The sequence below is a fragment of the Talpa occidentalis genome, unplaced genomic scaffold, assembly GCF_014898055.3.
Source record: "Talpa occidentalis isolate TD23 unplaced genomic scaffold, MPIMG_talOcc4v2.1 talOcc4.4, whole genome shotgun sequence".
In the NCBI taxonomy this organism is placed as follows: Eukaryota; Metazoa; Chordata; class Mammalia; order Eulipotyphla; family Talpidae; genus Talpa; species Talpa occidentalis.
This window is the reverse complement of record NW_023604295.1, coordinates 145,660,834-145,674,253: the sequence shown is the minus strand read 5'-3', so window position 1 is coordinate 145,674,253 and position 13,420 is coordinate 145,660,834. Positions and strand designations below refer to the sequence as shown.

The 13,420-nt window shown below is 61.6% G+C and overlaps 1 protein-coding gene across 1 annotated transcript; it reads right to left on the bottom strand.

Moving 5' to 3' along the window:
- Window positions 1-2,289: 2,289 nt before the first annotated feature.
- Window positions 2,290-8,967, bottom strand: PRSS55 (serine protease 55). Its single transcript, XM_037524749.2, has 5 exons — window positions 8,840-8,967; window positions 8,312-8,504; window positions 7,049-7,299; window positions 5,734-5,876; window positions 2,290-2,619 (listed from the first exon to the last, which is right to left on the bottom strand). Exons 1-5 carry the CDS (start codon window positions 8,892-8,894, stop codon window positions 2,299-2,301), a joined length of 963 nt encoding a protein of 320 aa, XP_037380646.1. The 5' UTR covers window positions 8,895-8,967; the 3' UTR covers window positions 2,290-2,298.
- Window positions 8,968-13,420: the final 4,453 nt, after the last annotated feature.

The window sequence follows — 13,420 nt, the reverse complement described above, 5'->3', positions numbered from 1 at the left end:
CCAACGCCGCCAGCAGTGCTGGCCTTGCTCTCTTAACCCTGCTCCTGTTTCTTGAGCACACGCCTTTGAGTCTGGAAAGAGGCCCTGAGGGTGGGCTGTGCCAGCTCAGGGGGCGTCAGTAAGAGGAAGAAAAGGCTCAGGAGACCCCAGGGTCCAGGGAGCAGCCTCAGTGGCAGGAAGAGAAATCGAGGAAGCCGGGACCACCTCTCCAAGTCCAGGAGGGAGGTGTGGGGTGGGGCCCATTGTGGGGTCCACGGACAGATGCCCACAATGTAGGGTGGGCTGGGCCTGCTCGGGGAGACACGCTCACTCACGCGGGGTGTGTTCCAAGGTGAGTGGCGAGGTGGTGTGGACCATGAAGCTGAAAGCAGGAGATTGAGGGATGTGAGCCAAGCTCGTGCAGGGAGTCCAGGGTCTGGGAGTCCAACCTGGCCCTACAGGAGCATGTGGCTGTCTGGGAGGCCCCCGAGGCCCCCTGAGCATGCCTGAGAGGGAGCCAGGCTGCTCCGTGTGGGCCTTTGTTCTCCCTGTGAGAACTGTGCGAAGTCCAGAAGGGCTGCCTGGAGGCGGTGAGTTCCCGTCCCCTGTGGATTTCAGTCGGTCAAGCAGTGGTGTCCACTTAGCGCTGAGCTGTGCTGACCTCGCTCCTCCCACACTCGCTCATCAGCCTGGCGCTGGCCTCAGTGGTCCGTGTGGTGAGTGAGCATCCTCGCCCCAAAGCCAGGGAACCTGGGCTCCAGGTGCACGTTCGGGCCTGAGCACCGAACCTTGGCCGTGTGACTGGCCCTGACTCCACAGCTCAGGCCACTGCACCAGGGCCACCTGAGGACGGGACCCGGCCCAGCTGGTCCCCTGCCCGTGGGTGACTGAGGTGGGGCTCTGCTCTCGGAACCCCAGAGGAAGGCCCCCTCCCTTCCCGTCCTTGCCGGCAGCTGCGCCCTCAGCATCTGCACCTCAGGGCGATCTGGGGACAAGGCTTGGGGAGTGGGGTTCCTCACGTGCACACAGCCCGCAGCAAGGAGAGACGCGGCCTCTCACCGCCCGTTCCAGAGCAAACACAAGAGGTGCCGCCGCGGCAGCGCTTGCAGAGCTGAGCTGCATGGGGCAATGGGCCTGGGGCCACGGGGGAAGGTTGTGACCTTTTATGGCTCAAACAACAAATGACCCACAAGTCTGCACCGGCCCAGCCCACAGGATGGCTCGTGCCACGCGCTGGCCCGAGCTGGCCGGTGCCCAAGCTGGCCGGTGCCCGACCTGGTCGGTGCCCGAGCGCCGCGGGCCTTGCCACCCATGCCTTCGCCATCCAGGCTTGCCAGCCCAGGGCCCCCCCTTCTTGGTGATTACAGTTCGCGTCTTTTGGGGAAGCCCTTCTCGACGCGTGGAGCCGGCCCACCCCAGCCTGCTGCCGCTCTCCCCCACGCCCGCGGCGGCCCGGGAAGCAGGCGGAGCCCGGGCATGGGGAGCTTCGTGGCGATTTAGCCGAGCGATTGTACATGATTGAATCACATAATAGAAGTCTGGGCTCGCGATCTCCCTCTCTAGCCCGCCAGGGCTGCTGGGGTTAGCAGAGGATTGCGAAATGTCGGACAGTTACCAAACCCAGCTGGAGCCCTTCTCGCTCGCAGAGCTGCCACGAGAAACGCAGAACCTGTGCTTCACCCGCCCATGTCCGCAACGCGGCGCGGCCCGGCTCTCCCCGGCCTCCTGCACACCTGACTGCCGCGCCGCGGGGGCTCCAGCCTCACCACTTAGGGGGCGCCAGCCGCGGGTGGCAGCGCTTCTCCCCTGGACCACGTTGCACCTGCTTTAGGGACCTGCTGGGACGTGGGCCCGGAAGCAGAGAGGGGGCGGCTGAGTCCTGAGCAGAACAAGCCCCATCTCGCCCAGCAACTGTCTCAGGAGAGGCCGGTCCCCATTCCTTGGGCCGCGCGGGGTTAATCCCGAGGCCGGAGAAGCTGCTTCCACGGGCAATGACCACTCAACAGAACTCGGGGCTCACTGTCCCCAGCTCCATCGGGGTCTTTCCAGACACCCCCGTTTTCGGTTTTTCTCCTCCTCGTGGCCTGGCCTCTCCGTGGGCCCCCGCGAGGTGAGCGCGCCGGGCGGCGGGAGCGCAGTGCCCGCCTGCGTGCGGAGGCCCCGGCGGAGGGGAGCTGGCCCGGCTGGGCTCTGACCCGCCTGCTGGCCTCCTTTCTCCAACCGCCTCGGCCCCAGGCCTGCGCCCCAACCCCAGCCAGCCCCTCCCCTGGGTGTGCGATCTCACGCTCCCCCCTTGGTGAAAGACTAGAATCTGTTTAATTATCTGTGGAAATAGCCCAGAACGGCAGGGAGGACCAAGGGCACGGCAGGAGTCAGAGCGCGGGGCTGCGGGGTTCCGGGCGGGGGGGCGGCCCAGGAGCTCGGGGGCCTCTGCTTGGCAGCCGAGCTCATCTTCCTCGCGCCCAAGGGCCTTCCCTCGAGCTCTGCCACCTTCTTCACCCAGGAGCTGTAGTTCTCTAGCAAGGTGTAGATCCCCGGGACGTCCTTCTGTCCACAGCTCCGTCCCCAGCTGATGATGCCCACCTGGTACCACCTCCTGTCGGACACCGAGAGGCAGGCGAGGGGCCCCCCGCTGTCGCCCTGTGGAGAGAGGGCGTGCAGTTGGCGTCTCCGGGGCACCACAGCCCCCTGGGGCAGCGCCCCCAGACCTGTCCTGCTCTAGATGACAAAGGCCACGTCATCACCATCTGCCAGTGCCTCCCACCCCGGCTCTGGGGGAGTACACGGCTGCCAAGCTGGCCGGGAAAGGAAGAGGGGGTGGTGGAGGGACCCATCATCCCCCCGGCGACAGCACAGCTCCATCGGCAGCTCGACAGGGGTGGAAGTGGGGGCACGAAGTCCATGTCACACAGACTGAGGTCTATTTGGGGTCCCCCAATGCCAGAAGCTCTGGAGAGGGCAGGAATGCAGATCGTGCCCGAGAAGTGTGGGGCGGGGGCGACAGGAGTCGGGGCGCCTCTGATATGCTTCCAGGGGCCCAGCGCGGAAGTGCCCATGTTCCCACAGCCTTGGGCGTGGTGCCGTCCGCGTAAGCACAGGGCGGGAAGGCCACTGGGCTGGGGCCGGCGCAGCCTCCTGCCACCAAGCCCACGTTCTGCCCACTTTGCCAGTCTGCCAGGGGTGGCTTCAGAGCATTCAGCTTGAGGGGAGCAGCGGGGAGACCGGAGAGGTCTGCTGCGCCCTGGCCGGGGATCAAACTCAGGCCGCAGCAGTGATAACGCTGAGCCTCAACCCCTGGGCCACCAGGGAGGCCCGAGTTTAGGACGTTTTAAAGACTTTATTGTATTAATACGGCGCCTCGGTTCTTGTTTCCTCACATAAAGGGGAGAGAACTGTTCCGGAGAAATCCGCTGTGAAAGCCTCAGTTTCCATGTCTTTAAAATGGACATAATACCAGCTCGTGCCCAGCTCGTGGGCAGATGAAGCCTCACAGGCCTCTAAAACCTCTCCGCACGGGTCGCCGCTCCGTGGTCAGGGCTCCGGGCGCGCGAGGCTCCTGTGCGCGTCCCCTGCAGGTCGCACGCTCCTGTGTCTTCCGGGAAAGAGGCTCCGTGGGCTGCTGGGACATGTCCTTTGGGGCACAGAGCCTTTGATTTTTCTCCTCCTCCTCTTGGAAAGACAGCGAGGACGGCTCCCCGGAGGGTCTGGCCGTGGCCAGCAAGGACGGGGCTGATGACGGCCCCTCCCCCCGCCCGCAGGCTTTTGTTCAAGGCCTGAGGCTGGCCGCCTGGTCCCATCTGTTCAGAAGCACACTGACCACAGGAGCCCCCCAAGAGCGCTGCTGTGTGACGACACCCCGGAATCACTCCTGTCCATTTTGGGGGCGCGGTAGGTGCCCCGGCTTCTGGCTTGGCCCCACCGCTACTGGGCACTTGTATTCTAAGTCTCCATCTGTTGGACGGGAGGGCGGGCCCCACAGCCATCTCTGGGGTCCCGAGAGAAGGAATCTCGGAAGGCGCCTGCAGTGACCACGCTGCCTCCGCGCTGCCCCGTCCACTCACGCGGCGAAGGGCACGGCCGACGGGTGCGGGGCCAGGCTCTCCAGCCTGCGAGACAGGGTGTGGATCGCATCCTTTCACCCCTCCCGGCTGCGAGAGTCTGTGATGCTCCAAGGTTGTGTGGGGTGCGGGGAGCGCTCCGGGCCTGGGGTGGTGATGTCTCCAGGTGACCCCTGGAGAGCCGCCCAGCACGGTGAGAGGGCGGGCCCAGGTCATCCTCTCTTTGTCCAGACCCGCAGGTGGGCGACGCCCAGAGTGAACCCTAGTATAAACCGGGGGCTCTGGGTGACGGCTGTCAGCGTGGGTCCGTCGTAACCAACGCACCGTCATGGGGAGGCTGTGCGTGAGGGGAGCGGATGGGACACCTCTAGACCTTCCTCTCCATTTTGTGAACCCGAAACTGTCTTTAAGGAGGTGAGATGCAAGGCAGCGCGGCCATCCCGCCCTGGCCACCGACAGCCGCTGGCTACGGGCTCGGCCTGCGCCCTTAGCCTCCGCCCCCTGGGCCTGCCCGCGACGCCACTCTGCCCGGCCCACTGCACCCACCGCGCGCTCCACCTGCGCGGCTCGTGTGGGGTCTGCACCCGCACACGACGCCGTGTCCCCTGGCGAGGAGGAGACAGGTCAGCCCAGAGCCGGTCGCCCTTGGCCGCGGCGCCTGTCTCTGAAGGCTGCTCGTCCTGCTCAAGGCCTCGTGAGACTCGCAGTGACAGACGCTGGGGACGTGTCTGCTTTCATGTTGTGCTTAACGGTGCCACTTAAGTATTTTCTTTCAACGAGCTCCACTGCCGCCCGCCGCCCCCATTATTACCTTTGTCAGGGGATGAAGGCCAGGAAGGATGCTGAGAAAAGCAAACCAAGACATTCAGGGGTTTCAGCTTTAGCATTTAATTTTACTGTGTATTTTAAGCATTGCTACTCTTCTTACCATTATGTTGAACACATTTAAGTGCTCATTATAATATTATCCTTTCCCTTAATTATGTGATTGCCTGGTTTTTAAAAGTTTGCAAAATTTGAAAGTATAACTTGATTTTTAAGGGCATTTTGATTTTTAAGACAGTCTAGAAATAGGAAAGGCCTTGGCGTCCTATTGCTCCCGAGAGCTTGGCGAAGACCGGGAACATTGGTGCAGGCTGGTTGCACAGACGTCCCGCTGCGCCTGGAGCAGGCGGTGCTACTCATACAGTAGGTGCTCACTCCTACTCACACAGTAGGCGTTCACTCCTATTCACACAGTAGGTGCTCACTCCTATTCACACAGTAGGCGCTCACTCCTACTCACACAGTAGGCGTTCACTCCTATTCACACAGTAGGTGCTCACTCTATTCATACAGTAGGCGCTCACTCCTACTCACACAGTAGGCACTCACTCCTATTCACACAGTAGGCGCTCACTCCTACTCACACAGTAGGCGCTCACTCCTATTCACACAGTAGGCGCTCACTCCTACTCACACAGTAGGCGCTCACTCCTATTCACACAGTAGGCGCTCACTCCTAGTCACATAGTAGGTGCTCACTCCTAGTCACACAGTAGGTGCTGACCCCTGATCCGAGCCACCACCCGGGCCAAGCCCCGCCTCCCACCTATGTTCCAGACTCTCGTGATCCGTGCCCAGTGCAGACACGCTACCCTGGCCGGGCAGCCTTGGCACGGGGGCTTGTGAGGGAGGGAGGGGAGGCCCCCATTACCTGGCAGGCATCGTAGCTCTTGTTGTGGTATCCGGCGCACAGCATGTTTTTGGTGAGTTTGGGAAATGTCTTTGCACATCCCTCCCAGTCCATGATGGCCATGGGCACTTTCAGCAGGTCGCTTGTTGTAGAGTGCTCGTCATCTGCCCCCGGAGAGAGCACTCGTCAGGCCCCGGACAGGAGGCCCGTGTGGGAACGCCCTGACTGCCCCCCAGCCCCAGGCCCAACTTCCTGCCCTCCCCACAATCCCTCTCTCTCCTCTTCCTTCCAGTCACCCCACTCTTCTCCAGAGCCCAGTCTTCTCCAAAGATCACCCCACCTGCTCGAATGATCCCTTTCACCCAAAATCATGTTCCTCCTTCCAAGATGGCGGTCGGCTTGACTGCACGGGCCTGCAGACTAGGCTCTTTGGAGCTGGCCACAGAGCATGTCTCCTCTCCTGCCTCGTCGGCCTGTCGCCACTGCTAGTTCGTACTAGGTGCCTCCGTAAGTCCCTAGTGCGGGGCTACTGGGGGATTCTCAACTCTAGCGAAAACCATCAGGACTCCAGGCAAGGGTGTAGACTGAGCATCTCGGGGGTTGTGGGCCCGTTCTGGGCAGCGGGACTCTGGGGACTCGCCGCACAGACTCTGAGCACACCGAGATCCCCAAGCTCTTCTCCTTGGCCTTTTCTATCTCGCAGGCCCCGCTCTCGTCCTCCGCGGCTAGCTTGCGGGTCATGTCCCGAATCAGTGGGTCACCAAGCACCCCTGGTTGCCAAGCTCCTGACTCGCCTACGGCCCTCTGGACCCCACTTCCCATGAGGCACCCCGGCCCCGCGGCCTCGCCCAGACCTGAGGCAGGGTCATGCTGTTCCTCCCTCCCCACCCCTCAGCTCTAGACTCCCTGACCTTTCCTTTCGGGCCAGTCCACCCAGGCGTTCGCAATCCCTTTCTGCCCCAGGAAAAATAATGGCAGGTTCCTTCCTGAGAATGCCCGGAGCAGCATAGGCCGCCAGGGCCAGGCAGGCCCTCGGAACGCCCATGGACCCGGCAGGGCGCACTAGCGTGGTGACTCACAGGAGACGTGAGGGGATCCAGGGTAGGGGACCCCTGGCAAGGGTGCTCTGAGTGTGGCCTGGGTCGTGGGGGCAGGTGGGGGCTGGCTCATGGGGGATGCCTCTCTGGGCGGGGGCTGAGGCCAGGCTTCCGGGCATCTCGCTGCGCGGGGATTGGCTTCAGGGCCAGCCCCTGCCCCGTCACCTGACCCCCTCCCACCCTCCCTGCCCCCGGACGCTCCTTCCCAGCCACTCTCAGGACCCTGAGCTGCCACCTACCACTTCTGGTCTGTCCCCATCCGGCCACCCAGCACTCGCGCCACTTGGCAAGGCCGGGCCGCCAGGGCATGCAAATGGGCGTCTTCAGCCCGTCGAGCACGATGGGCGACTGCAGCAGCAGCAAGGCGATGTCGTTGTTCATGTCGCTCCTCCGGAAGTCCTTGTGCAGGATAATCCTGGAGACTTGCTTCAGCTCCAGGGACGTGCTGCTTAGGTCGCTGCTGCCCAGCCCGACCATCACGTCTTCTGGGCTGGGGCACAAGCAAAGGGGCAGGTGCCGGGACTCTCACAGCTGTGCCCCAAAGCCTAGTCTCATGGAGTTCCAGGGCCTGTAGGGCTCTCCTGCCGGGGGTGTTACTAGAAGATTCGAACCGCCAAGGAACACGGAGGAGGGGAGGGGGCCAGGTGGCTGGCAGGGCCCCTACGGAATGAGACACCCTGGCTCTTAAAGCACTACCTGGCCAGATCACACGGCCCCCGGGCAGAGGAGGTGTTACCTTCCCAGCGACCGGTCCTCCAGCAGCTCAGAGGCCAAGGGGAGGAACTGAATCTAGACCCGCCACAGTGGGGCAGCCGAATCCTGCCCCGTCACTCCCGAGTGTCCTCCAGGAGGGCCGGGGATGTGTGCCAAGCCCACCACGTGTCCCAAGACAGCAAGTGCTCGGGCAGCTGGGCAAAGCCCTGATGACACCCCCGGGGTTTGGTTAACCCTTTGAAATCAGGCTTTCTGGGTAACTTCACCCTTTCTTGAGTGTGGCTGAAAAGACATGCTGGGGCCCAGGACAGCCCTGTTTCTGCCTCCCCGCTGGGTGCTGTTGGCGAATCACCCAACCCATGGACCTCAGTTTCCTGCTCTATAAAAGGGAGTCTCATCTGACCTGTCTGAGGCTGTCGTGTGATTAAGAGGCTAATGGAGGTCATTTCTTAGCTGGTCACCGCACGGGACTAGTAATCAGGAAATAAGCTCTTGGGGCACAGAGAAAACTGCACAAGCAGCGGGGAGGTGGGGGTCAGATGGCCAGGGAGCCCCAGATTCAGAATCAGAAGGATTTTCTCCTAGCAGGACTTGAGTGCCCCAGGGAGCGGACGGGTGGGTCCAGTCCCGCACTGATGTGGGGAGGGCCCTGCAGAGGGCGGGCCTCGAGCCGCGCCGCCTCACCCGGCTGGGGACGCGCGTGCCTGTGGGGCTGCCTCAGCGGTCATGTGTGACTGGGTATGGGTGCCCTGCGCGGACGCTGTCGGAGCAACGAGGTGGGTACTCACCTTAAGTCTGTGTTGTGGAAGCAGTGGGCGGCCGTGAGAACCCACCACTCGCTGATGATGGAGCCGCCGCAGAAAGGCTGGCTTCTTGCCTGGACGCTCACCTGCCACGGGAACTCGCCCTCCCCAGCCTCCGCGCCCTCTATGATCCTGGAGTACCGAGTCCCTCCCTCAAAAACGGGCCTCTCACCGCAGCCTGGTGGGGAGAAGAGGAAGGACAAGAGGGGACTGGGTCCCTGTCCGTGCACACCCACGCGGCCACCGTGACCCCTCCGAGATGTGGGGCCGCATGCTCCGTCCCGGAAGCCCTCAGCCCCCTGCAGCTGGGTTTCCACGGAGGCTCCGCTTCGGCGAGATGGATCAAATCTTTGTCCACTGGTGACCAGCTCAACCTCTGTCCCTCTTTGGCCCCGGAAGCCGGGGCATAAGGCTGAAAATCCCAACCCTCCAATCACAGGGCTGGTTTCTGTGGCAACCCCATCCCGGCCCCAGCTTCGGGAGCTGCAGGGCCCCTGGGGGGGCTCCACGTACTGCCAGGGGTGCCCCTGGCCCGGGCCACAAGCAGCAGAGCTGAGAGCAGGAACATGGCTGGCGGCCCAGGGGGAAGAGCCAGGCCGGGAAAGAGCTGACAGAGCCGAGTTCCCAGCGCGGCAGCCGGCGACGTCACAATGGGGCATGGAGCTGGGAGCTCCGGCCGAGGTCGCACGGGCGCTCTTGCTGCTGGATTTCTGGGACAGCGGCTCCAAGGACTTGGAGTCCTAGATGTCAGAGCTCCCCTTCTGGCCACGGGTTACCAGCCACTCTTCTCCCCGCCTCGGGGGCACCTCGCTTTCGTGTCCCCAACACCCAGCCTTCCTGTAGGCTGAGTGCTCTATGTCTGGAGCCTGGCTCACCCGGACCCTCTGGATGGCATGTAGGCCTGAGTGGGGCTGCCAGGCTGCAGCTGCAGAGCCTTCTGGGGGCGGCCTCAGGAGGACCAGAGGCCCCTCAGCTGCCCCAACTCCCTGCTGCCTTCCTGCCCTGTGCTCACCCACTGGCATGGACCACATAGCCCAGGATTCGGGGGTCCTCCTCACAGGCCACAATGCTGCTCTATCCCTGTGTCTCCCAGCTTTCCAGATAAGCCCCAGCCATCTCTGAAGATGAAGCGATGTGACTCAGAGGCGGAATGCCAGGCGTGGCGCCCCCATAAGGACTCTGCCTGGGACTTGGCCTCACTGTCTAGCTACCTGACCCACATAGACTCAACGGGTTCACCGAGCACCCTGGGCTGCCTGCCCATGCCGGCCCACCACAGTGGGGGTGAGTGTGTGTGGAGTCCAGGTCCTACAGTGACTGCAGGTCCTTCTCCAGGAGACTGTGCCCACCCTGCCAGCCTGGTCCCTCCACTTTCTCCCCTCGGGACAGGGAGGTGGACTCACAAGTGAAAATATTAACAGTAGATCTACCCCGTGACGCTGGAGATGTGTCATGTGGACAGACAGACGGCCAACAGGCACAAGAAAAAATGTTCACGGTCACTCTTCACCTGGGAAATGCACGTCAACACCCTTTCATTCCCGTGAGCTTGGCCACATCCAAAAGGCCAGAAATAACTAGTGCTGGCAAGGGTGTGGGCGAAAGGGTTTGTGCACCGTGGCTGGGAATGCAGGCTCATCCAGCCCCTGTGGAAAACAGTGTGGAGGCTTCTCAGAATATTAGCAGTAGATCCACCTTGTGATCCAGCAGTCCCTCTCCTGGGATCTACCCGAAGAACACAAAAACACTGATTTGAAGGCTATCTGCACCCCACGCTCACCATAGCACTGGTTACAATGGCCAAGTGGTGCAAACCACCTGGGTGCCTGATGAGAGCAGGGAGGGTAAAGGCGCCATCTACATACTCGGTGGAATACTCCTCAGCCACAAACAAGGTGAAAGCTTGCCATTTGCAACCACATGAAAGGGTCTTGAGGGGAAGATGTTCAGTGAAATAAGAAAAAGACAAACACTATGAGTGGACAAACACTTACAAGTGGAAGGGAAAAAAACAAAATAAGCAAATGAAAACAAGAACAAACTCCCAGATACAGAGCAGAGCGGAGTTACCAGAGGAGAGAGGGGTAGGGGTAGGGGCAGGTAGAGGAAACCGGGCATCTGCAGGGTGCTGCATGGAAACTAGCCCCGGGATGCTGCAGTGGACATAGCAGTGGACCCAACGCTGAACACCTGGCACTTTTCTGCTGCTGGAAGCCAATGGCACTGCTTCCAGTGCTTGTTACTGCACTGGGCGTGAGGACAGTCCACCTGTTGTGCCGCACAGACACCATCACCTCGGCCATCACACGCCTCCGTCTAGGCGGGTCGGGGAGGGGTGGCTGGAGCTTCATGGTGCTGAACAGCACCTGCGCGGATCTCACTCGGGCCTCTGAGCCGGGCGAGTCACCTAGCCTGCGTAGACGGCAGGCCGCCAGCCCCATGGCCACGCCTGGCCCCCACCAGGCCGGACAGACAAAGTCCTACTTGGTGACTCCTTCCCACTGAGCCAAGAATCGGCCTCTGCATCTCGTCCCACATGGCCATGTAGGGGCTGCTACTCGGAGATCAGGGGAACCCCAACTTCGTCTTTGGCCATTGCCCCTGCAGTCACTGACGGGCCCGAGTGAGGACAGCGACCAGCATTGGGAGGTCTCCTACCTGAAGCTCAGGCCGGGACTGGCTGCTCCAGCAAGTTGCCTCAGCTGATCTTGCGACACGTTCTGCAGAAGGTGGTATTGGGTGTGGGCCCCAGGCCTGCCGCTGCCACGCCCGCAACGGGCCTCGAGCGGGCTCGGCCTCCCTGAGCTCCGCTCCCCAAGTCTCTACGTGGGAGACACTCACAGGACCTGAGTGTCAGGGCCGAGGTGAGCACGGCTGCGGTCAGAGGCTGTGGCTGCAACATGTGACAGCGCCTGAGACTGGCCCGGGGCCCAGACGACAGACACGCGTGATTCTCATAGCGCGTCCAGTTTAGTTACTAACCTAGTGCCTAGTGTGCGCCAGGCACTGCACCAAGGTTTTGGAATGTAGGGCAGAAAAAGCCCTTGTCCTTGTTAAGGTTGTGGGCAGTTGGAGAGACAGAAAGGAGATCAGTCCTGAAGATAAGCCATGAGCACCGTGGAAATAGAGCCGCAGAGGGCAGGGCCGCGCGCTGGGGAGGCCTGGCGCCCGTGGCCACCTGGCTAGTGCCAACTGAAGGGAGGAACCAGCCTTATAAATAACTGGGGAGGCTGGACATCACTGGGGAGGTTGTAGTTGACAGGAAACCTGCTGTGATATTCCGATAGTATAAGAAATGTTTGGTCCTCACTGGGCTCCTGGCCAGAGCTGCTAAAATCCTTACAATCACCTGATGGAGCCGTCTTTTGTGTCAGTACTTGGCCTCCCCTAGTTCCCGAAACACACGGAGAGGCGGAGGTAAAGGAGACCCCTTGCTGGCCCTTACCGAGCCCCTTTCAGCCCCTTTGGGGTCTGTGCTCCCGAGCTGAGGTCTGGACGCCCCCAGGATGGGGTTGCCAAGGAAACCAGCCCTGTGATTAGAGGGCTGGGATTTTCAGCCTCATGGCCTGGCTTCCTGGAGGGAAGTGAGACAGAGGTTGAGCGAATCACCAGGGAACAAAGACTTGATCCATCTCGCCGAGGCGATGAAGCCTCTGTGAAAACCCAGCTGCAGGAGTTTGAGAGCTTCAGGGGGGTGAACATGGGGGTGCGGGGAGGTGGCGGCCCACAGTCCTCAGAACAGGTGGCGAGAGTAAGCAGGGCACTCTCCCGGGTGGCCATTGTAGCCTCTGTGGGCGCTGGGGGGGACGTGGGGGCCGGGATTTATAGTCAGAAATAGAGGTGTCGACCTGGGCCCTGGTCAGTCGGGGTGGGGCAGCCTTGGGGGATGCAGCCCCGGATCTGAGGTCTGCACTGACCCCAGACGGTTAGAGACACAACCGAGGCAACTTGCAGGAGACCCAGCTGACGTCCGCGGAGCCGCAGCTCGGCGTCGAGGGGCCAGGCCCTGATGTCAGGGTTGCGCACAGAAGGAAACAGGACTTCTTCCTTTTCCTGAAGGTCACAGCTGTTCCTTTCCCCCCAAGGGCTGCTGTGTTTTGCAGACTGCTGTGAATGAGGGGCAACAGGATGGGCTGCAGGCACTGGGGCGAGGGCCTTTGGACCCCTGTCGATCTGTTTCTGAAGGCTTTGGGGGGAGAAGACCAAACACCTTAGCAGGCTAAAGAGAGAGCTGTGGAAGGGGCGGGCGAGCAGGGCTGGTTCCGTGGCTGCAGGAGGCCTGAGCTGGAGCTACGGGGAGGGCACATTGCTCCTTCCAGAACATTCTAGCCTTGTTTCCCGCACTGACATGGTTCTGTTTTTCCTCCATGGCGCCCCTTTCCTCCTGCTTCTCCTGAACAGCCCCAGACGGTTCTCAGGGGGCAGCCTCAGGTCTCTGCTTCTTTTCCCACATTCTCTGTGAAAATCACCCACTCGTGATTTCTGTTGACCCCAAGCAAAAGCAATCAGTTATTCCAGCAACAAAACGAGTTTATTCAGAAACAAATGACAGGAGAAAGGGCAGAGCAGAGAGTGTGCTTGTGCTGAGACCCCGAATCGGGCCACCTCTGGTGCACCCCCTCTCGGCTCCCAGCCGGGAGAAGCCAGGCCGACAGGTGCTGGTCTAGGTGTGCGGGCGCCCAGCCTCCTGGCTGCATTCGGTAGGTTTGTGTCACACCTGGACAGAGCAGCTTGCACCTTCACCCCGCACTGTGCCCGCCGCTCTCCCTTGGGCTCCCTGAAGTCCCCGTGTTGGAGGCCCAATCCCCACCTCACAGAACGTATGGGGGTTTGGAGATGAGGCTCTTTAAAGAGGCGATTGAGTTCACCTGAGGCCCTTGGGGGACCCTGATCCAGCAGTCCTGTGTCCTTACAGGAAAAGGAGGACACCAGGGGTCCAGGCACAGAGGTGATGTGTGCAGAGGTTGGGAGGTCACCATCTGGCACCGCAGAGAGGGGCTGGAGCTGAGGAAACCCCCTCCCTCTAGGCTTGCGCCTGCAGGACCCCAAGACAATGGCTTCCTATTGTCTGAAGCTCCCAGGCTGTGGGGCTTG

Coding starts and splice junctions, on each gene's coding strand:
- PRSS55 (XM_037524749.2), bottom strand. CDS start 8,894: ATGTTCCTGCTCTCAGCTCTGCTGCTTGTGGCCCGGGCCAGGGGCACC. Junction 5,877..7,048: donor ATGGGGACAGACCAGAAGTG/GTAGGTGGCAGC, acceptor CTCCGGGGGCAG/ATGACGAGCACTCTACAACA. Junction 2,620..5,733: donor AGAGCTACGATGCCTGCCAG/GTAATGGGGGCC, acceptor CTCTCTCCACAG/GGCGACAGCGGGGGGCCCCT.